The sequence below is a fragment of the Ostrinia nubilalis genome, chromosome 20, assembly GCF_963855985.1.
Source record: "Ostrinia nubilalis chromosome 20, ilOstNubi1.1, whole genome shotgun sequence".
In the NCBI taxonomy this organism is placed as follows: Eukaryota; Metazoa; Arthropoda; class Insecta; order Lepidoptera; family Crambidae; genus Ostrinia; species Ostrinia nubilalis.
The window spans coordinates 8,555,644-8,581,184 of NC_087107.1; the positions used below are offsets into that span (position 1 = coordinate 8,555,644).

At 35.5% G+C, this 25,541-nt stretch overlaps 1 protein-coding gene across 1 annotated transcript in view; it reads left to right on the forward strand.

Annotated features, from left to right (window-relative positions):
- The window catches only part of LOC135081600 (DE-cadherin), a 354,060-nt gene that overhangs the window by 276,391 nt on the left and 52,128 nt on the right, over positions 1-25,541 (forward strand). Inside the window, exons 2-4 of the mRNA XM_063976346.1 lie at positions 22,847-22,932; positions 24,408-24,530; positions 25,261-25,386. Coding sequence (XP_063832416.1) covers positions 22,847-22,932; positions 24,408-24,530; positions 25,261-25,386 — 335 coding nt within the window. The remainder of the gene's footprint in view (positions 1-22,846; positions 22,933-24,407; positions 24,531-25,260; positions 25,387-25,541) is intronic.

A 25,541-nucleotide genomic window follows, 5' to 3' on the forward strand; every position in this document is an offset into this window, starting at 1 on the left:
CACTGGTGACCAGACACACTGTACAATTATTATAATTTTAGCCTATCTCGTGAGCTAGGTGTCAATAATTAGGGTGATTTACTAACTAACGAGTCGCATACGAACAACAGCAGTGAGATTCAAACAAGTTTGATCCATGATGCCGCACGACTATTGTGTGAGCCCACCCGTAACCCAAGCTTATTTAGCTTAACACAAGGGGCTGGACGGGACTATTAGTAATTTGTGCAATACAAAGTGCTTATAATCTTTAAAAAAATCTTTTTATTGCTGTATTTAACCTTCCTTTCGTATACTAATTTATGCGTCAGTGTCAAGTCTGCGATTTTTATTCTTTGAAATTTTCGTAAAATGGCTGCCGCCGCGGTGACGCCTTGTAATTAACAAATTAAAATTAAATTAGTGTTTTAAAGTGCATAAATGTACAACTTAATGGTAAAAAGTCATTCCTTTATTTTTACTTAATAATGTATCTGGAGTTATTTGAAAAGTATTTTCGTCTATAGGATGGCATATTTCAAAAAACAAAACTGCACTCAAGCGTGTTGTCACAGCAACCGCTGAGCACATACTAATTGGATTTCGGTCCGTGGACCTATTTACGTGCCAGAAACAGTCTAGTTGACATGTCTTCTCTAGTACGTAGTACATTATAACTCAATGCATAAACATGCCTATTTCTGAGGATTAAGGGGACATCGCATAGCAGCATTTCCAAGAGTTGTTGATTTGTCAATTTGATGCTCTGTCAGTCAACAATGATAAATGTCAATTGTGGTTACGTTTCGGTCCACGATCGCCACTTAATAGATTTCAACAATAAAAAGTATCACATTTAAAATTATTTTTTTAATTAAATAACAATGCAAGCATTATATTTTTTATATGATAAAACGAGATTTATATATAATATAAACTAAAAATAAATTGTTCTATGTTAAGTTGATTGAGTATATTTCCATAAAAGACAATACATAACCAAACGATGCTGCGTGTAATGGATAAAAGACGTAAAGTTATCATTTGTGTAAATGAAAACATACTTTTTTTGGTAAATGTTGCCATTATGTAAACATTTGAGAGCTGCTTAGCTGATCACGGCTTCAAATCCGTTGAGTAGCGTTTGAGAATACCATTTAAAATTGAAGGATACTTAAATTTAGGAGCCCGTCAGCTGAGTGACAGATTTGAGTAGTGTTTCAGTATTCGGCCGTTAGGTTTATAGGTACTAGTGACAAATGACGATCGATCCAAGTAATTAACTGTTTGGAATTAGCCAATAAAAGTTTAAAAATAGAACTGATTTACTCTTCCCGCCATTATCCGATTTAAAAAAAGAACGTTCGTTACCATAAATTGTGTTTACCAGCCAGTACGTTGTTGATTCCGGAGCTAATAAAACAATGATTGACTCTGTACAAGACAGCCACGTGACTAGAATTTTACGTTCCGTTTTATACCCAGCATAAAAACAAGGGCTGAAAGATTCATAATGCTGTATGCGCGTTCACATCTCGATCACTATAAAAAAAGTTGGAGTTTTATAAAACGGAGGGAGGCAAAGGCATACATTTTTAGGGTTTTGTTCTTGTGATGGTGTAGTGTGAACTGGCATATTTTGTGTGAGCCGATGTACGTTTTATGCCCCATTATTTAGGTCGTCGCTGACTCGGCTATGATACGGCTTCTGCAAATATCTCGGGCATGTCACGTCCCTGCATTGAATAGAGGGCATTGTACATAATGTATTGGATATTGTATTTTTAAACGTTCGAAATTGTATGCAGAAATCTCCACGAAGCAAATGCTTATTTTGGTTTGGAACAGACTGCATATTTTTCACCTACATAGTAGGTATCTGTTAAATTCATAGTGAATCGGCTGATTGATTTTGAAGGTCAGTTTTAATCTCGGTTATTCTAAGCACTCAACCAGTTCCAGTTTATCTTTGGATTAAGCAAATTGTCGAGATATCTTTGATTATGTTTCGTTAAAATTAATTCTGCGAATTAGTAGGGACACCATATTAAACTTGTAATTTAGGAAAGTTCTAATTACCTAATTATAAAATAAGATCATTTCAGACCCGAATCCTTAAGTGGTGCCACAAAATATGATTAGATGATTCCATCCATCAAAATCTAATATATATAAAAGAAAGTCGTGTTAGTTACTCCACTTATAACTCAAGAACGGCTGAACCGATTTAGCTGAAAATTGTCAGGGAGGTAGTTTAGAGCCAGGAGAAGGACATAGGATACTTTTTATCCCGTTCAAAATTAAAAAAAAAGTCTGCATATTTATTGCCATTAAGGCGGAACAAAGTTCGCCGGGCCAGCTAGTGTAATATATTTTCCAGTCTATTCTATGTGGGTCATTCCACAAAAATATGTCAACTCTTAGTCCGCGCCACATTTCACATGAAATATTTGTTAATATTTTATTCCAAAATTGTTAAATAACAGCTCGCAATGTGCTTTATTCATCACCCATTTATATTTTTTGAAACTATTTTTAAAACATCTTAAATTCCTTTTGAATGACCCAAAACGTCATTCCCTAGGCATGTCCTTACTCCAAAAGTTTGTGTTTTGGGACCCACAGTTATAAAAACATCAACTTTATCCTTTGTTTTAATTAACGAATAATCTATATAAATGTATATTACACCAAATTCTATTAATATTTTGCGGTTGCAATAAACAATAATTTGATTTTCTTTAGTTGAAAAAGAGTCTACAGCTTTTAGCGTCATTCCCTCGCCACGCACTGGTTTTATAATTTTGCGCTTTATTATGTATTTAGAGTGAATGCCATTTAGTTGAGTTTAAAGTACGATACGAAGTTATCTTCAGACCATACTTGCTTTGCGGTAGCCGTTTTTTGAATTAGTGCAAACGTGCCAGTTGTTGCGGAAACATGTGTTAATCCAGTCTCTTCGTCAGTCCCTAGTTGAGTAGCTTTATTGATTACAATAAGAAATTGTATATAATTTAATTAGTATTTACGTGTGGTTTTTTGGCTATTTTCGGCACATCGTATTAAGCATCTTATAATATAAAGTTAATCTGCATTTGTGTTAAGTTTTACTCCAAATCGTCAGTCCCTAGAGCGTCAGGCCCTAGCTTTAAACGGCACTTGGGACTATATTACTAGTTAGGGAATGATGTTTTTTATATAGTGATAATAACAAAACAACTACATTATGTATATTAACTTATCTATAAATGTTAAGGTTATAAGTTTTATACTTTATTAGAAGTCATATAGGAAATGTAGTATGAAAAAATTGAAAATTATAATTTCTCCTAAAATAAAGCATAAAATGACTGGCCCTTTTAGACATAACATAATAAATTAATAAACTATAATTTACACTAATAAAGTATTCAAAAGCATCTTAAAAAAGTTACGGACAAAATGACGTCGAAAATATACAGATTTTTATGGAATGACCCATGTAGGTGTTTAGGTGTACGATGTTTATTATAACAAAAATAGGATTTTACTATATCGGTACAAGAATTCCGATGTCTCGTACCAATTGTTCTTATAAGATTTTTCTATGTTTGGGAGTTTGGGGCATCCTACGCAATGAATATTTAAAAATGATTTATTAGATCTTATTTATTTATCTTATTACATCATCTTGACGTCTAGTTACCCTACGTATAAGAATATACCCAGTTATTGTTCATAAGACAACAAAGGCCTACGTAGCCCGTAAAGCCAATAATCCTACTTGAGGGTAAATTAATTATAGGCTCAATTAAGATTATGCTCCCATTTATTCAAACTATTAATGCTACTAATCTCGTAGTAATTATTTATTAAACCGCATCATCTACGCTGTGTGGTCTTATGTAATATTATAAAGAGGAAAGACTTGATTGTTTGTTTGTATTCAATTGGCCCTGAAACTACTGAACCGATTTGAAAAGTTCTTTCACTATTAGAATTCTTCATTGTTCTTGATGAACATAGGCTACAGAATATGGATAGATAAAAACATTCTGTGATAAATAAACGCAGGCGAAGTCACGGGCAAAAGCTAAGAGAATTGTATCTGTAAGACATTTTGTTAAATCTGTAAGTACAAATTGTTTGTTATCCCCAATAAAATAAAATGCTAAAAAGGTGTCGAATACTCAGAATTTTGGCACTGATAAAAATATCGGTTTATTCCGTAGGGATTTCTTTAGATCACGTGCCCTTTTTAAGTGAAAGGTGTTCGGGATATTTTCGTCGCCGTGTTTAATATTTATTTGTAATATTATATTAAGTTAGTGAGACCAACCAATGTAAGATCTATTTTGCAACAAGAAATAAAGTGCTATTGACTGTATTTATTTGACGAACAATGAAACAATGGTAAAAGATCTCTTACAATCGAAGAAAACGAAACAGAACGAGACTAAAATCCCAAAATTTAAAACGTGGTCACGCTCTTCTAAAACATGTCACACATAACAAATATTAATAAAGCCCCAATCCAAATACGTACAGATTTTGCTTTCACATAAAATTACTGGAAGTAGATGGGCCCAAGATTTAACAGGCTTTGCTGGAATCCATTAAGGGCCCGGGATTAGACCCTTGCGTGATCCCGCTGATTCTAGTTTTATTAAAGTTGCTGCTAATGCCTTTTAATTCTGCGAACGATCTTCGACGTGAACCCGAACAAATAAGTCTTGATTAGTGATTTATACACTGAGCTCAATTTTAAACCATGTTATTTAGGCACGTATTGTCAGCGGCATCAGTTCGTGACACCCAGTGACCAAAAAGACAACACAACCTTATTTCAATTTGTAACCAGGATGTGACTTATTAGTTACTTTGGGTGTATGAATTTCAGTCTGGTGATTCTTTAGATTCATAGAGAACAAACCCTAAACTAGCTACATAGATATAGAGTGGTTTTATATTATACTTGTTTTACAACTAAGTGGGTAGCTCAAAATCTGTCTCGAACACTTTTACATCTTTTAGTTGTGTAGTACCGTCAGCGTCCATAGTTCGTGACACCCAATAGCCAAAAAGTTCGCAACACGTCTTTGTTACAATTGGAATAAGGTCGTGTTATCAAGTTTTTGTTCACTTGGGTGTCACAAACTATTTGACGCTGACTGTACAACTATTCTGATCGTATACTATGATCTAATGAAAGACATTTTAAGCTTGCAAATTATGGAAATCTCTTTGAAAATTTTGTTACCAGGAAGCCAGCACTATCAGTTCTAATTATCACCCTTATTGTTTTAATACAATCTACTGTCTTGTTCACAGCGATGATTCTGGATGCTGTATAATTATATACTGAATAATTAACAAAGATACAGAATAATATACCCTTAATCAAAGCTCTAATAGCATCGTACGTTCAATGATGCATGCGCGTTATCAAAGGCTAATTACTGAGCTGCGATATTCCTGCTTTTTCATTTACATGTCATATGAGTATGTCCCCTTATATTAGACACTGGCATGACACCATTTCGGGTCAGAGAAATAAAGATAATGTGTAGTCTTTATAGGCTTTGCACGGCATCACCTAATAAAAAACGTGATTTAAAACTTATTTTTTACTAGAAATAGAATTTATGTCAGGCTTTAGGGCACGTGTTACACAGTTCCACGGTACAAAATAACATTAATTGATTTTCAGCCTTACGTTACAGTTATGTATGTTCAAGTATATTATTGGAAGACATCTTGAGGTTGCACTTCACGCTACCGAAAGCGATTTCTGTATTTGTAGCTATCTAGCTATCCTTCTCATTCATAGCGAGATGATCACATGAGCAACAGCAATAAATAGACCCAAAAATATGAGGTTAAAGCTGCGCTGAAAGTAAATCAAAGTTTTCTAAAAGACATTCAAAATCTCACTCATTCGAAAAACCCCAGCAAATTTGGATACAAAATGACAGATTTATAGCGGAAAGGCGCGGTGTTGCTATACAACGGTATTTCCCAACTAATAAATCAGATAGGCGACTCCGAATCCTTTGAGCGAAGTTTCCCGAAGTTGCCTCCTTACCTAGGCATTACCTACGGCAGTTTAATTAAAACTGCGAATTGAAATTCCCACGTTTCGGGGTGCCTCGTTACTGTTCGCTTTGTTTTCATTATCATTAACAGCCCCGCAATTAATCTTCGTTACGCCGAAATTGTGGACTGCAAAGGGACCCGTTCGTAGATCGCAAACTTGTACGCTAATTTGTCAGTTGTCCGGCGACGTTGACATTTGGAATCTTGGAATCTGAAGCTTTGAGATGTTGTTTCCGCACTTTGTAGTCTTAGTGTGTCGGCCTGTGCATTACTATTGCTGTGCTATCTGGTTTTAGGTGTGTTCCTGACTTGGATACATTGCATGGTTGTAATGATTTGTCAAAGTCAGAGTTCTGCTTCTGACACACAACCCTCATGATTGCAGGAAGTATTTGAAATCCTGAATATATAGTAAATGAATTCAACTCTTCGTGCATTAACATTGCATCCAATAAGCTTTCTTGAATATAATATTACAATGTGTATATGTAGCATATTTGTTTTGCCGTCGCTTTGTTTTATTTTTATTTTTTTTGTTATACCGCCAAACTATTTTTTCTGCATAACCCAAAGGTAAACTGGATGAGAATGGCAATTTTTGGCATTGAAGTATAAATAAATAAATAAAAATTACAATGTAATCTGTGTCACCTGTGGGTTCTGTTTACATTGTGTCACGATTGTGTATGTAACTTAATGTTTGTAATATTTTTTTATCGACTGAGTTTTTCGACGTCAAAAAAGCGATATTTTGTTTCGAACTTCACTTGCTTCGTAAACGATATTTGTCATGTCTACTCCTCTAATGCTCTGCCCAAATCAATCACAGATGTTAGTAAAAAGATTTACATTCCTCACCTGTTGTACTCAAGAAAATAAACAGCAACAAATCTTGTTCATCGACGAAGGGCGTTTCTGTTATTTATGGTCCATTAGTTAGTTCCTTGGCAATAACTGTCTGTCATTAGTGTTATTAGTCAAAGCCTTAAAAATGCATTAATTTCTAACCTTATACCGTCGACTTATGAGTCTACGTAGCCTAAACATTTTCGAGGTATTGTGGTCTTTCTTTTTTATTTGTCTTCATATTTCATCATTTCTTATTATGATTGATGCGATGTGATTTAAAATTACTTTCACGTCATATGAATAACCCAAATCATACTTTTTGTATTTGCATTTATAACAATGTATTTTATGAAAATGTATTTATTCTAGGGGCATCTTTAATAAACCTGATAATGTCTGTATAAAAAATAGTATTCAATTAATCGAAATCAGAGTGAACAAATCTTTCATTAACGGGTCTATAAATAATAATTCTCACCTCTCGTCACCATCATACTGCAACTACATATATTGAAGCCAGAATCTACAGATTGACTGCCAATGTAGGTAAATACACACTACTTACATTAAATATATGTACTTCCCTCTGCTGTACTCGTATACTCGTATTTGTTATTTAAGTACTTACTGAAATCGGTTAGACAGGGTGTCTTAGGCACCCTAGTACAGATACCAGTCTCTCACAAAGGTATTATTGCTGTATGATAATAACTTACTGTAACTAGATATAAGTTTTTATACCTCTGTGAAAGAGAAATAAAGTTTATTTATTATTATTATTTATTACTGAAGCTTCAACTCTTTCAAGTGCTAAGATTGGCGCAAAATCGTTAGTAAGTGTTTAAAAGTTCAAGATCAGTCAATGTTTTAACCTCTGAAACTAGTTCAAAGCGATGAACACTTGTAGGTGACTTTCACTGCGACCGGGCGACGCAGCGGAGCGCATCGGAGCGGCGCGCCCGTGGGAACACTGACACTGCCCTTTGTAGTTCGAGGGATGGCTATGTTAATTAATGTTTTTAAGTAGTTCTCAAATGAAGTATTAAAAGGAGGGTACTCGTAAATATATAGAAGTAACTGTTCTATTGATTCATGGTGAATACTGTCACACGATTTTTTTTTAAAAAGACACGCAAAATTGGGAATTTGACGAATTAGCCGAACATTGGTTAGTCCACAAAAAGCTTGTTAATTGAACATCAAGTGATATTACTCAAATCCATGCAAAAAATGCATGAAACGTATTTTTAAAATGTTGGTAAAAAAAATTCACACTTCGGCGCGATGGCCGATTACGGGATGAAACACCCTAACGTAGTGTTTTCGGACGTTTCACCCCTGTGAGTGTTGTCTGTGGACACAAGAAGAGTGCCTGTCAGCAAAAGGGGGGAATAATTAAAGTGCCCTTTTATATTGGAAACAACGTTGACAATGTTTGGTAAAAGGGGGATCCCCTTTTAATTTGATGGTGATTTACACGTGACAGATTTGAATTTGATTACATGGTTGTTACATGGTCCGTTGGTTTGGTGACGAAACGCCTTTAGCGCTTCTAGCATACCTATTAGGGCAAAATTTTGAAAAGTGACATGATGTTAGATGGGCATGATGGCGAATCGCCATGAGAGCAGGTGGTCTTGGCTTTGGTTCCCGGAATAGCCAATTTGGATTAAGATATTTTTAAGATAAGTCGTAGAAAGAACCATGATGATAAAGTACCTAAAATCTGATGAACACAAAATATTGTATTTCTTGTGAAGTACGACAAATAAGGATTTACCTCAGAGATAATTTTAAGTCCACCAAAAACCCCGTAGGAAACTTAACAAAAGCAGATGTCGATAACGAGCGCATATCAATACCTCTATTGCGCCTCACTTGAATATTCAAATTGGCCCCACTCCCGTGGTCAACCCCCCAACCTCTTGGGCCCAAACGACCCAGCAAAGGAAGCCCCACAAAGAGCCGGGGAAAAAAGGTAAGTTCCGGTGTCAGTAGCACGCTATGCTCGCATGTCCGCGCCCGCGCCTCTTTAGTGATGTGCGGTTGTCGATGTTGCTGTATCGATATGTAGGAACAGTTGTCTAGAAAGAGTTTTTATTTTCGTACTACTCAGTAGTAGTATAAGATTCAACTGTCTACCTATTGACTCTTGAAAGAACTTCTGTGCTTCAAATTTTCCCACCAACTAAATGCAACTTTTTTTTCATTTAACTTGAAAATATTCAAGTTAGTCATGATTGAAAATAGGTACCAATGTTTGAGAAATCATTAGATCTTGTTATCAAATATATTTCAGTTTCTCAAGAAGTTAATTATTGTAATTCTTTTGAGAAATAAAATTCTTAAACCGTTTTTCAATTTCTATGTTTATCGATAAAAATCTGTAGCATACTCACATCACTGCTTTGAATAGGTTTTTGTGTGTGGGAAATACCTGGCCACCACTTTTATTGCGATTATTTTTCAACCAGTATGAAATACGCGAGTTTTAATGAAAAAACTTCATAATATTTTGTCGCTTTGAGTTATGTGCGGTTTGAAAATGTTATGTGCTTTCACCGGATTCATTTATTTTGCCTTTGACAAATTATACGCAATATATTTTGATTTTTATTGTTTATGATGAAGGTTATAGTTTATTGAAAATAATTTCTTACGCATTAAAATCTCAATCTCTTCAGAAAACACTGTATGACAACAGCGTTTCAAGCTAAAAAACACTGAAGCATCTTATTATTACAACCATAACTTATTAAGATTCTAACCTCATTACTAATAAAAAGCTACACGCCTGTTGAACAGTAGTATAAAATGACATTTCCACCTTAAACTAGGTTTCAACTCGTGTGTAACTTTTATTACTTAGGTAAGCATTTTCGTGATAAGGTATTCTACCTTATTATTTTATTACTCCTTAAGTTAGTGAGGTAGTGAGGCAAAGATAATGAAACCAACGCCTTAGCCGAGTGATCTATGCCCTCTCCTCGCTAATAAGGCTCCGGTTACAACTACATTAATTATCGTTCGCTTGTACAATGGCCTTACAAATTGTCCCCTTGGGCCCGCGTCGTGTGTGCTGAACTTTGCCTAGCATTTTGGGGTTAACTCTACAGATCTGGCGTTTAAGACTAGGCGCAGACCATTGATTTTTAGTTGGCCGATAGTTGTGCCCGATTTTAATTTGTATGAAGAATCAGCATATTATTATACTTCGGCAATAATACATGCCCATACTGATCAAATGCCCGACTAAACTATCGGCCGACAAAAAATCGATGGTCTGCGCCTAGGCTAAGCGTGAGCCTTGAGAGACTTGAAACCTGAAGAAAACGATTCTATAAAGTAAAATAATTTATGTAGGTAATGCTTCTTGAAAGGAAGTTCGTTCGTTCGTTTGATTCAGCCAAATGACGACCACTGCTGGACAAAGGCCTCCCCCAAGGTATTCCACAATGAACGGTCCTGCGCTGTCCGCAGTATTGAAAGGAAGTATTTACTGGAAATCTGGATACATAGAGTTTCTTACATACCTATTATTAGCGTATAGAGTTGATGAATCGTTTCAAGTTTTGCATGCGAGTTGGTTATACTTTGTTTGTAATTTTTGCACTTACCTATGTATGTCAAAGAATTAGCTTTGTGTTTACACTTTCAATTTTTTTTACTCATCATAATTCATAATCGCGCTGGAATGGCAATTGGTTGAAAATGATACACTCAGGACGACGCGAGTTTACCTATCGTTTTCTATCGAACTATTGCGTGTAAAAAACGCCTAATCTGTAACTCAACTGCTTATGTGCAGAAATTCACGGTTGGATTACCGTCTATGTTTGAGGGTTAAGTTTAGAGAGACATCTTAGAGGTTAATATGAAATTCAATACATCGCGTACGCACACTGTAGAAATCAATTTGTCTCTGCTTTGTACTATCGCCAACAGTGTTAACTGCCCATTGAAAGTCATGTCATCTCGTTCTATCGCAAAGAATCGCCATTTGATTAGAGCGTGAGCAAATACGGAAATGGATAGTTAACAGTGTGGGAGTGTGTACATACATAGTTCCGCTTCTAAAATAATCTTTACCTCTTAAGGTGAGTATAGACAAGAGCATTTCAATGTAATGTAACTTTCTTCTGACGAATGGTACAATACTTACAGGTAAGATGTACGACGTTTGGTTCGTGAAAGGGTGTCACTGACACTAGAACATTTCATAGAGACTCGTAAGTCGGTATATTACACGAATTTTGACTCGGCTCGTGCTCCGCTCGTACTCGGCTCGTCTAGTGTAGACTCACCTTTACTCTATTCTCTTCTATACTCGCCTTAAGTCATGTCTTAATACTAAACAAGTTCTTGAGCGTAGGAAGGCTTTATAAAATTGACCTTTATAAGTACTAAAGAAATAAAAAGATATTCGTGGGCGCGAACAATATTTGCTTTATAAATTATTATTTGCGAAAAGGTTTATATCGTGTCTAGTTTGCCGAAACAAACAAAAGAAATGGCGGTCTTTTCTAAATCAACCAATAAATCTATATTTTGTTTGCTTGTCCTAGTTTATTACCTTCTATTCCACGAATATTGTGTCTTTTAGATTTAGATATTATTGCTCTTGAAGTCTCTATTGAGGTGTCTACCTACACATGTATTTTTTTTACCCGACTGCGACAGAAGGAGGGTTATGTTTTTATGTGTTGGAGTGGATAGTCATACTTTTTAAACGAAATCATACTTTTTGTCTGTCACCATTATCCCTAATTGTTTTATATTAATTAATAGAGAAGTAATTGGTAAATAATAGTAAATAGTTGACAGAAGTAAGTAGGTAGGTAAGTAAGTATATTTAGCAAAACTTTTTAGTAAGTAGTAGCACAGAATAAGTAATAGTAGGTACCATAGTAGAAGTAAATTATTTTTATGAAGGCTTTGGTAAATAAAAAGGATTAAGGTAAAGGTACTTAGGGTAAAGTAAGGATACTTAGGTATCAGTACAGAGAGTTTGTTGTCGTTAAGTTTTATTATTGTAAAACAAAACTAGCCAGACTAAAAGAAACTTATTTTACTTACAAACCAGTTTATTTTTATTTTTCCTACGATGCTAAAAGTAGAACTAAAATAACAGTATTCTTGAGAAACTTGAAAAGAATAACAATAGCTGGATTCCTATCGAAAACTGACGGATGCAAATGAAGGTAGAAAACTTGTGTGCCTTCTGTGAATGTGTCTTCTGTGAAACTAATCCTATAATCCTGAAAGGAAATGCAAAAGTTTGCATATTTGTCGCTACCGTATCAGAGATAACATGCATGTAGGGTTGCCACACACCAACTCTTATTAAAAAGTATACTTTTTGTTGCATAATTGTTACAACTATAGATCGTTTCATCCACGAACACGCGCCCCACCATACTTCCGCTAATATTTGAGTGTTATCGGTACACGCTAAATCATCCATGAGTGCACACGCACACTACAATAATGACTCTCGGATTGTTCAGATCAAAGTCCCCGCACCCCGCGCTTCCCTCGACCAAAAATTGGTGGGGCGCGTCTTCGTGGATGAAAAGATCTATACCAACTCTTTTGAAACAAACTATTTTTTTGTTGCAAAACTGTTAGAACTACATAACGTGCCACAGTAGCTTGACGTGCCATCATCTATACAAAATAGTTGCTTTGATGATGACTCCCATTTTTCCAGTAAACAGACCATTTTCATAATACATTGTAACTAACATCTACAATAAAGTAATAAACCGCTTGATTTATTACTAGCGATAATATTTATTCAACTTGTATTCGTGGAAAGCTCTTTTCATAGGTAATCAGTAAATTGTATCTCAGAAAAAAGGTAGCCCAATATGCTAGAAAAATGTTTGACATCTTTAAGCATATTGGCCCACTTTGATAGTGAGCTCATTTTTTTCATGAGATATTGGATGAAACACTTTTGTCGCAAAATCGTCCCTATTACATACATACAATCTACTATGAAGACGTCTCTCACTCAAGACACTAAGTTCAAGTTGCACATGAGCGCTATGTTAGAGATCGAATCAGAAATGAGGACAACCGTAAACGAACTAAAGTCGCCGACATAGCCATACGGATCAGCAAGCTAAAGTGGCTATGGGCAGGGCACACATCATGAAGAACTGACGGCCGATGGGGCTGCAAAATTCTGGAATGGAGGCCACGTATCGGCCAGCGAAGCGCTGGATGCAGGCCGCTAAAAACTGGCCAATCTTGAAATCATTTTGGATAGTCTCTGTTCAAAATTGGCCGCCCTGTGGCTGAAAAGAAAAGCTCTGTACATTATTTCCAATTGTTGATATTGAATCGAAATTGTTGAGCGTATTAATATTTCTGCATCTGCAATCTACCCTCTTTCCTTGGCTCCATCCGGTCCATCGCCAAATTATGATGATGTGATATTGCAACATATCTATTACTTATAATAAATCTGTAGAGAGGTCAATTCTGTACATGAAATACATTTTCAAAATAACTGTCAGGGGTGATTAGTGATCGATACTGATGCCAAAAATGCAATCAGTAAAATTTTTGTCTGTCTGTCTGTCTGTCTGTCCGTCTGTATGTTCCTTATAGAAACAAAAACTACTCGACGGATTTTAACGAAACTTGGTACAATTATTCTTCATACTCCTGGGCAGGTTATAGTATACTTAGGAATTCCCACGGGAACAGGAATTCGCGGGAAAATCCTTTTGTATGAAAAATCTAAACCGCTTAAGTTAGACGCTTGAAATTTGGCATGCAGGTACCTTAGTAAACTTAAAGCTTAGTTACAACAGGATATTGCAAAATTCCCACGGGAACGGGAGTTAGCGGGAAAAAACATTTGTATGAAAAAATCTAAACCGCGTAAGAAAGGTGAAGGGGGTAAAACGGGATCCACGCGTACGAAGTCGCGGGCGGCCGCTAGTTTCTAATAAAATATTCCCTCTTGTGCCACCCCTGGCACGACATCGCTCCAATCGTTATACAGAGATTGCACCGTCTAAGTGCGTAGTCGTGTCGCGATGCTGCACTATTGCCTGTTATGATTCTTTTCATTTCCCCTTGTGCTGGCATGTCAAGCTAAGCACTCTTATGTCGTTGTAATAGAGGCTAATTTGCAACGAAAATTATGTAGATGTGACTTATTTTGCCTGGAGAATACTGTTAGTCTATGACATTTTCTTGAAAATGTCTGACAGCATATTTACTTCTGTGTATATTTCTTTTATCTTCTTGTGTATAGTTGCTACGACTTTTAGTTTTGACTCACGTTTTATTTGAAGTCTAAACTTAACTTTTTGTTACTAAACTAACTACTAAAAGAAAAAAGGTAGCTTCGAATACACTACGGCTAAGTTGCACAATCTAACTTTAAGTTTAACAAACGTCAGAAATCTGTCCAACTCCATACAAAAAACACCGGTTATGGTTATAGTTACGGTTAAAGTTAGGTGGTGCAATTCAACCTAAGTCTTAAAATTTTATACTTAAATCGTTTTCTTTGTTACCACAAGTTATTTATTAAATTCAAGTACCTATGCTAATTTGGAGAAGTCTTATTTCCAAATTGACCCGACCGGGATCAGAATCCAAATTTTTTTTTGTAACGAATCTTGGTCTGAAACTTATTTCAATCATGTATTGTTATCGAACCTATCCATTAGAGTAACCTGGTTTTTATATGCGTAAAAGTTGTTTACTATAAAAACGACCGATCAATCTAACTGCTCTGTATCCTCTATAAGTACCTACAGTTACTATCATCAAAGCAAAAAACGGCCAAGTGTGAGTAAAAAAATTAATGTGGGGTTCCGTGTTCCTTTCCAGCTTTTTTTTATTATTTTATGGAAAACTGTAGTAACCGACATAGCCCGAGGAATCGCCAAACTCAAATAGCAGTGAGGTGGGGCACATAGTTCGTAGAACCAATGGAAGATCAGACAGGAGCATTTTTGAGTGGTGTACACGCATCGGTAGACGTAAATGTAGGCAGTTTGACTCAATGGACCGACGATCTGGCGGAGGTTTTAGGCAGCGCGATGCCCGCAGTGGCCGCAGCGCAGGACCGGTCACTCTGAAATATTCTTGACTTTTGTCCAGCAGTGGGCATCTTCCACCTGAGAACAAGATTTGAGGTTATTTTAGGTAACCGTTGCACGCCAACACCATAACCAAAAATACAACTTTTGTGCTGATATCAATTGATTGAAAGTCACATGTTAGATTAAATGTTACAGGATAAATCCTTATGGTAACATTGACGGCGCAAGGGTCTTCCAAGTCCCTAAAATCTAGTTACTTAAAGTTCTAGTCCCTAAAATCTAGTGCTTAAAGTCTTTGCCATATCTATCGATACCATCCCTATAAAAACTTATTACGGTCTAATCCTCTAGCGCGGATCCCTAAAAACCGGTCTGTCCCTAATTTACTATATCGATACTAGCATCAATCAAGCCGGACCGGCTTAAAACGGCGCTAACGGCTCAATCACCGGTTCGGACGGTATTTTCGTACCACTAGTTTTTAATACGTTAGTTTTTCGTACAGTCAGCGTCAAATAATTTGTGACACCTAAAGTAGCCAAAGAGTTTGCAATACGTCTTTGTTTCAATTGGAATAAGGTTGTGTTTTATTTGGTCATTTGGGTTTCACGATCTAGAGATGAGACGTATTTACTAGAACAGATCCACACACTAGGTATTTTACAGTACTAGGCGGCACCTATTCCAATTTTTTAAAATACTTGATCCACCTAGTATTTTATAAATTACACGATTTCCGACCCTACCATCAAAGTAATAGAGGTTATTATTGCGTAATCCGTAGTCGTGTATTACGCGCACCTAGTATTTCTCGCTAAGCTTATGTGCGAACGTAGAGATTCACTCCGTCTCTGTCTGACCAAATAAATTTGAGCGCGACGAAGCAAACGCACACAAACGTAGTCAAACCATATTCATGTAAATAAGAAAAAATATGTAAATATTTTTAAATTGTCAGTCCTAAGCCTGTTGAAGTATGAAGGGAGGAATTATTATTCAATTTCAAATTGCATTATTCATACTACGGTTGTATCTTTTAAAAAATATATATATTTTAAAGTCATATTACGTGGATTAGTCCGCACTAGTCGCGTCAAGTATGCTAAATTACTACGTACTAGGTGGAATAGGTATTTGGATCGAGTATTAATAAATACTAGGAATAGGTGCACCTAGTATCAAATTTACCTAGTATAACCCATCTCTATCACGATCTATTTGATGCTGACTGTACCAGTTTTTAATACGTTAGTTTTATACTTTCATAGCTTCAGTACGGAAAGGGATTTGTTTAGATGAAAATTGGAAAAATATCCGATGAATAAACCTCTGTCAAGCGAACTTTATAACGTAGCAACGTAGGTATCTTTTTTGGGAATCTGTTTATTGTGTCAGTTTTTATTAAGTACAGTTTTCTATTTGTGTAAAGTAACGCCTACAGTGGATAAAAAATATTAATTCCCTCATAAGTAGTAGAGACGGGGAAAGAGATTTTTCGTATTTAATGAAGAATTCATGAATTTAATAGTTTTCATGCCATAGAAAAAGTAAAACTTGGACAGAGAAAAACTGGTGTTTGAGTTAGTTAGCAGCACGTAACGGACACTAATTTAAGTTGACCTTGAGGTCTTTTTCTTGAAATACAAATAATACTTATGCTTTTCTTCCCAATCCATACCTACATGATGTTCTAATTTTTAAATACAACCCTAACAGAACATAATGAGTCTTTAATCACCTTGTAAAATACATGTTTTGGCTCAGATTTTTACAAACCCTATTGTACTAATAATAGCACGTGTTGCGTCCTAAATCAAGAACATCAATCAAAACATTTCAATGAGTCCTTCACTGTGACGGCTTTACAAAAGCCCTTACAACTAAGGATTTAACAAAGGAAGCTTGTATTAATGGATTGTAATTACAAAGAACTTAATTGAGGGTTTCGGATGGCGGAGTCACGCCAGTCGATAGTCGATATCGCTGTCGGACTTTGTGAGACGAAAAAAAACTTACAAAATTGCATGGTTCGGTTCCGGTTAGGGTCATGGTTTACTAATATGGATCGTCTAGTATTTTAATTTTTTTTAATCAATTGCGACAGTAAATAGGAACAATAAAGTAGGAAAACGTCATAATGAAAATAATGTGGGTATTCATGCGAAAAAAAAATTGCAATAATAGAGCACAACTATAATGATCAGTCTTAATATTGAGAAAATATTGCACTAATGCAAATGCAAACTTAAAAGCAAAATTAAAAGGGTATTAGTACCGATCATGATGTTGCATAAGTTGTGATCACAATCAGTACGAAAATGTCGTACTTATATTCGTTTAAATATTTGACTGTTTTATTCAAACAAAAACGCCAACACCATTCAATCCAATTCACGTAAATATCACGTCACCAAAGATCTCAATCCTTCAAAAACACGGAAAGCCTTTGATATAGAGGCAGATATTATCACTCCGAATAGAAAGGCCCCCATACGTAGTACTTATCGGAGTAATATCGAAGCTTTACCGACGGCTTTCAAACTCGCTGTAATCTCAAAGATTCTGGGCTGAAATTAGAGCCCTCGAACGCTCCCCTTCTTGTAGACACAGCGCAAATAAAACGGTATAATAATATGCTATTTGGGCTGCTTTTAGTCTTGGTCAAAAATATTTTGTTCTTGGTCAAAAATATCTTTTATGTGGAAGGTTCAGGTGGTGTCTCTCTCATTTGATGAACACATTTTTAAAATTATACAATGAAGTAAACTGGCCACGAACCTCTTACCGCATATTTTTGTAGATTCAAAGGACCTTGTTAAACATTTAGATTATGATTAGTCTCTAAAGAAAAAGATTTTTTTTTGCAAGGCTATGGTTCTATTTTAATGTAATTAGCAGTAGCGTGAATAAAATAATACCTTCCACAAGAATAAAAATATCAAAATATGTAACATAATGTTCGTATCTATCTTAACCCTTTCGTGGATCGTCAATGTCCTGTAAAATTTAATGTGTGTTGTCTAGAAAATGCCAGTTTGTTATTGTACATTTGTACTACTAAAACCGTTCGGATATAAGACTGGCTGATCATTGCAGGCCATGGCTAAGTTATATTGGAAATCTTTATTAATGCGTGTTTATCTTTATTAGGGAATCATCCTGATTGGCAAGACTCCGGTTCGGGCAGTAAAACAAAAACTTTACTCCCTTTTTATGCCACTGCCGTTTTATTATCTAACAAACAAACTACATTTCCATAGGCCATAGACAGCGCTATGGTAATTTTGTTCTTTTTATAGTACGTGGTTTATAGTCTTCCTGGATTTACTATAAATACATTCTGTTTGGTAATAAATCATAAATAAAGCTAAAAAGGGCGATGGGCAATTTTGACGCTCATATATGTATTATAGGTCTAAGCACTACTTACAGTGTCCAAGTTAACTTCATGCCATAGAGCATTTTCTTTCTGTTAATAAAATAAGTAAGTAAGTAACAAATCTTACCAAAATTTTGATTTGGATGCTTTAGGAAACTGAACTCCACAACCTCTTTGTCCAGCATTTGCCGTTTGTGTTCTCTATAAAGTACATTGCATAATATAATTAAATTGTGTTCTCTATGAAGTACATTCCTTAATATAATTAAATTTAGTTTCCGTTGAAACCTAATTAGTTTTGGCTGTGATTGCTGTATATTTGCTGTACAAATATCTCTTGTAACACTAGAAGCAAGTATCCGTTAGGGTTAATTGGTATGTAAACAAGATCCATAATCTAATCTTGCGAGCGTTATTATACTGGCTTATCCTCCATGATATAGCACTGACAACAACGCATTCTAATGCGCACTTATGCCGTTAGAGGAAGGTTAATTATCGAACAGCCCATGCTCCTTTATTGTTTGTGCTGTGGTGTATCGTCACTCTTGTGACGTCATCGTGTATGATGACGGAATATGGAGTTGGTAATTATTTGGATTGGGCATACATATTATTATTGTGGTATTGATAAGAGGCTGGGATCTTAAGAGGGTTCAGTTTTAATTTATTTATTTTGAATCAAACTGTTTAATTTTAAATCTCATCTCTTCTGTGAAGAATTTACTAGAATTGCGAACCTCCTCCATTTCAAAGTTGGTAAAAATTAAAAAAAATATACAATTTGAGCTTTACAACGTATTAATTTATTTATTTATTTATTTATTTATTTATTCAAGGAAAATCTACAGCATATTCTTATAAATAATTACAAGTACCATGCTTAAATTATATAGAAAGTAATGCCAATTACAGGTTTTCCTTAGTTACATAGTAAACTAAATGCGAGTCGGATACAATGATCACAGTAGGTCTGTATATCTAACAGTAGATAGATGTTGTACTACTATAAATTTTTTATTACTATTCTATGCAAATAAATGTCTGAATTCAAATTTGAAGTAATTATATTTACTTAAGCTTAAATTGTAAACAATATTATCACACTATATATATAACGCAACAACGCCACAATTTAGCACGCGACTTAAAGAAAACATTCCAACATTACAAGCCCCGCGATTGGAGGTTTATTTGATAACAGTACTTATTCATTAAATGTTAGGTAAGAAAGTACAAAAAAAAAGGAGTTAGGAATTTAATAAGATCTTCACGACAGATTCCTTAAACTTTCTCTTTGAACCTATAAAGGGGTCGATAGCTTGAAATAAATCATTATAGTTGCGAGCCAGTCTAGTGAGCACTGCATTGCGACCGTATTCCGTGCGATGGTGAGGGACATGCAGCAGCGCGGTGTGGCGGGTGCGGCGCGCGGGCACGCGCAGCGCCACGCCCGCCAGCAGCTCGGCGCAGTCCAGGCGCGCGCGCAGCACGTCGTGCAGCAACCCCATGTCTAGCACGTGGCGCCGCTCCTCTAGGGTCAGCAGATTGTGCGCTCGGCAATTATCCGTGTAGTCGCTTATTGACGTTTTAGTAATATAATTCAGATGTTTCAGAAATCTTTTTTGTAAACGTTCTAACCTTGTTATGTGTATAGAAAAGAACGGAGACCATATTGGGCTTGCATATTCCAATGTACTTCTTACGTAGGCAAAGTATAGGCTTTTAAGACAGACAGGAGACCTAAATGGTTTACAATTGCGGATCACAAATCCCAAACCACGAAATGCTTTATCTATTATATGATCTATGTGAGATACAAATGACATCTTTTCGTCTAACCAAACACCCAGATCTCGGACTATGTGAGCCCTTTCAATGATGATATTATTGAAGTGGTAGTTATATATAATGGTATTTTTGCGTCGCGTATAGCTTATAACCTGACATTTCTGTATGTTTACTGTTATTCTATTCTTCTCATAGTATGTGTATAAGCGGTTGAGATCGTCCTGCAGGAGTTTACAGTCATCAATAGATTTTATGGAAAGATATATTTTTTTATCATCTGCATAAAGTAAATGCTGCGAGTGTCTTATTGATTTATATACGTCATATATATACGCGTTGTAAAATAATGGGCCAATATGTGAGCCTGAAATAAAAATATTTAAAGATTTACACTGACTTTTGTCACCAATGGGGTTCGAACCCGTGCTACTGTTACTCGTACATATTGCACTGCGTAGATCATGGCAATAGCAATTAACTTGTATATCTTCTTAGAAATAATTATGTTCAAAATTTCCCTAAAGGTTTATTGTGTCAATTCAAGAATGTTCAACAAAAATATCAAAGTTCACCGATTCCTCCCTTTGCCTTTGGAAATTAATATTTAACATTAGCAATTAGTCGCCGTTCCTAATACAATTTGAATACATAATTATTTAATACGCTACGTTTCACATGTAAATTATTTTACATTTAGAAATAACACACGTGTATGGAAATGAAATGTTAGGGGCTGCACACATTATCGGGACGGCACGGCAGATCCTTATGTATACTTACTAATGCTGCGGCATCCTTAAGCATGACTGTACATCTCGCGGCATCCTTCTTCTTCTTCGCTACAATCTTGGTAGAGTGGTCGTGATCGTCACACCTGGTTTGATGGCCAGCTTCACAATCCGTCGCCATTTCTCCTGCATTGCAGCCTTTCTTGTACACTCGTGGAATGGAGTCGACCATCCACATCTTTAGGCATACCGAAATGTGTCACGAATTTGCTCATAATAATATGTACAGTCATACCTCCCGACAACTGTCTGCTGACGCATTCTTAATGCTATTTCTAAGCATGCCTTGGCACGCTAAAACCATTAACAAGCATATTTAAATTAGTAGCTTAATTAAAGCTATAAAGTACATTAAGTATTATTCGTGACCTAAGAATTGTCGACCTTGCCGATCTGTCCCGGTAATGTGCGCAGGCCCTTTCCATTTTATCAGCGTGTAGGTACAGGCGGTAACTTAAGGATCTCTATCCTTAAACAACATTTTTCCAGCTGATATTGAACCTAAAACACTACGCCACAAAGTTTAAAATTATCTAAGAATGTCGTTCATTTTGTGGTAGAAGACTGCTGCTGCGACCGTACACTGAAAAGTCGATTCCAACTGACATATTAATTAACGATTCAAAGGCAAATGTTTTGTAATTTACTTAGATTGGTGTTCTTTGGGAAGGGATCACAGGGAAATGGATCCATAATTGAAAAATTGAAGAGTAGAATAAAATAAAAGAATGGAAAATCCAAAGGATTTTTTATCTGTTATAGCGGCGAAAAGGCTGTTACTCCATGGCTGTCAACTTCAAATGACAGAATTTTGCGCGGGAAGCGAAAAAAATGAGAATGGACTGACTTAGTTTTTTTTAAATTAGTTTTCGTAATTCGTGTACTTAATTATTGTAAAATTTTGTAAGGGAATAGTCCCATTGTGCCATTAATAAAGAACAATGACGATCTATTATAATAATTATTAGCTTTCCGCCCGCGGCTTCGCCCGCGTGGAATTGTGTGTCACAGAAAAACTTTTTCGCGCGCGTCCCTGTTTCAAAAACCGGGATAAAAACTATCCTATGTCCTTTACTGGGACTCAAACTATCTCTATGCCAAATTTCATCAAAATCGGTTCAGTGGTTTTGGCGTGAAAGAGAGACAGACAGGCATACAGAGTTACTTTCGCATTTATAATATTAGTATAGATTATATTGTAAATTTCCTTGACGGCATTGAAATTAGGTTAGGATTTAGGTTGTTTGAGAACACATTTTCTCAGAAATCGAATTAGCTAGATAATTAATTTCATCGAAATCAACAGAGCCGTAATCGAGAAACCTATTACAGACAAACAAATAGATTGCTTTGGTAAACGGAGTTTGGAACTTCACTTCCTTTATCATGAAATTTAGTATGGTTAAGGATTAAACCACGAGCATTTGAAATCTTCCGAAATAGTTTAACCACTTTGAATCTTGGGCAATTCGGCGAACTGCTTTTAGTCTAAGCTCAAATGAACTAACTTGAAAAAAAATAGTCAAGATGGCTAATAACTACAAAAAGCATTTCTACGTATCTAAATTCGTTTATATAAAAATATAAGATAGAAAATTAAAAATTGTTTATTAACAATAATATTTATAGAAAATTGTGCCGAGCCTTCCCATTAAGTAATCGGAGATACTTGTATTCATAATCATTATCATAATAATAATTTATTTGCTTTAAATGTGGTACAGAGGATGGATACAGATATTGGTTAGGTCTCACAATTAGTCATTTCTGACATTCATATTGGGAATACCTATTGGGATAGCTCTCAAAGGAGGCTCCTAGTTTCGTGTCTATTATGTTTATGACCTTATTATAGTGTTTATCCTCTATAGGAGTCAATGGCATAGTAATTAAATTGTGTTTTTCTTCCACAGCACGCGAGCACACATACCCCACACATCACGTCACCAGGTTAAGACACTCCAGACACCTAGAAGGCTGGCCTAGTCACACAGCGTCCGTGAGTAAAATCCGTCTCCGTACATCACTACACATTCATCATCCCCTCACTAACCCTTGATGCTTTATCCCATAGATTTCGTATTTATTTTATGCTTGTTCATTTTTATGAGATTGACCCACTTTCCAGCTATTTATGTATTTTTTTTAATTAATTAATACTGGCAATAAAGATATTATTTTTAAATCACTGGAAACGAAAAATTCCAGTTTTATTTTCGGCGAGTGACAAAAAGGTTTTAATAATAAATAAGGAAAGAATAAACTCGGCATTTCCGAAGTCTTCCGATGACAGCGGGCTATATCCGATGGAAAGAATGTGAGGACGGTTTTTTCGTCGGAAATACTTAGCTGTCACTCGAATTATTTGAATCTTTGAATTTGGAATTTCGAACACAAATTACATTTAAAGATTGATAGTTTTTTGTTTATTTTTTATTTATTTCAAGGAAAGTGGGTCTGTAGTCTCCGTTATTTTAAGGTACAAAATAGAGATGTATGCATGACTGAAGTTATATAATTGTATTATGTATGTATTTTGCATTTTCTATTACTGGCTTAGAGCTGCCGACGACAAAGTAAGTAATTTCGAGTGTATTTAATTATTCAGTTCTCATTTCTATGGCGCTTACATAAAAGCCTTAGGATTATGAGGTAATATAATTATGTATATCCATGTAAACACTGTATCATATGAATATTATTAAACAACTAACAAGATATTACATTTATTTCTTCCATGTTGCTATTTAGTTTAAGGTACAAGTTTTGACTGCATTGAGTGTTGCCTTTTATATATTTTGTTTATTTTTACTTTAATAGTCAGCACGCAGTGCTAGTCATTTATATTTTTTCCACGTATTTAATATTTTCAAATTATCATTTATGTTGGAAAAAGTATTTCATTTAATTAAATTATTAAAGCATTTGAATCGCTGCAGTCGTTACTTATCTTTGGTTGCCATTTTGTTTTATTTAAGTTTTGTTTAAGCTTTAATTGCTTGTACAGCGTTATCTCTAAAAACTATTTTATTAAACTAAATCCACAATATTCTAGTTGGTTCTTTCAACCGGAATAAATTAGAGTGTTTAAGCACTAAATGTAGTTTTGTGTTTTGTAGATGCTATTCATAATTAATTATCTTTTGAGTAATATTTAAATCCTATCAAGTAATTTTATAGCAAAAGATTATAAAATATGAAGCACTTAAAATGTTTAAATACAGCTTTATAATAAGTACACTGTGGTGTTTTTCAGCCCTATGCTGAGCTGTAGTAAAATAATGTTTTCGTTGTTATTTTTTAAGTGTTAAAATTCAAATTCGCTTGCCATATCGCTTAAAAGACCCTAAATAAAAATAAAAACAAATAATAATAGAGCTGTTTCAATGTTCCAACCAAAGGTAACGTACGTCTGTATTGCGATACTAACATAACTTTTTAATGACGTAGTGGCCTGACCCCGTGCGCTTTCAGTTTACTCCCGTGACGTCACCGAAGCTCGCCGTCAAGGACAACCACAAACCCCTCTTCACGGAGTGCCTAAACTACAGACCTACAGTCAAAGAGGAGCAGCAAGTTGGGACTTATGTCTTTACGGTAAGATCCATTTTAGTTTAAATTACTCAGTTGTAAGCTTAGGATTGAAAGAGACTTGTCTACATTTACACAAAGTGTACAGAGGACCTCATAAAGAGAGGCGCTGGATGCAGGCCGCTACCAACCGGCCAATCTGGAAATCATAGGGGGAGGCCTTTGTTCAACAGTGGACGACCTGTGGCTGTCAACATTAAAAGTTAAGGGGTTCGATCCCCAAAAAGAGTATATTGTTAAAACACTCGAATGTTTGAAGGTTCATAACCTTTAGATAAGAGATGCGGAGATGGATTTAGCAAAATCTGTTCAGCAATTTTGATGATGATGTTATCACCATTAAATCACCCTGACTAAGCTCGTCATGCTCCTGCAGTGGAGTCTTAATAACCTGATGATGATGATTCAAATCTTAAGTATTATAACCAGATAGATTAGATTAGGATTCCAGCTCAATAAGTACTTAATTTTTTTCCTTATGCCTGGATTTTGTAATTTATAACATGCTTTCTTTCAAAACCAATTGACGCAGCTTACCACGAGGTGAGTGAACGAAACAGACCAATTTTGAAATCTTCGTGATATTTCGCTATACTTTTAGGTATTAACTTTTTCTACAAATATATCCACAATGTACAAGAATTGGTCGTAAACTTCAAAATTCTTAATTGAATGTTACGAAATGTTCCTTTCCTATAATACTATTTCAAAAATAATCACATACCATTTATTCCAGGTCAAAGCTGAAGACAAGGATCCCAAGGACATGGGTGGGACAGTCACGTACAAGTTCGTCTCCACCCCTGGAGAGAAGGAGCGCTTCCACGTAGACCCTGATACTGGTGACATCACTACGGCCGATGTCAGTAAAATTTTATTAACTACTTTTAGATACAACTAGTGAAATGAATATATCGTCTAAGTAAACCTAGAACCCTGACTAAATAGTCCAAATCATGATGAAAATTGTAAAATTCACCAAATACTCGTAGTTTGTGCTATAAGTTACATTATGGT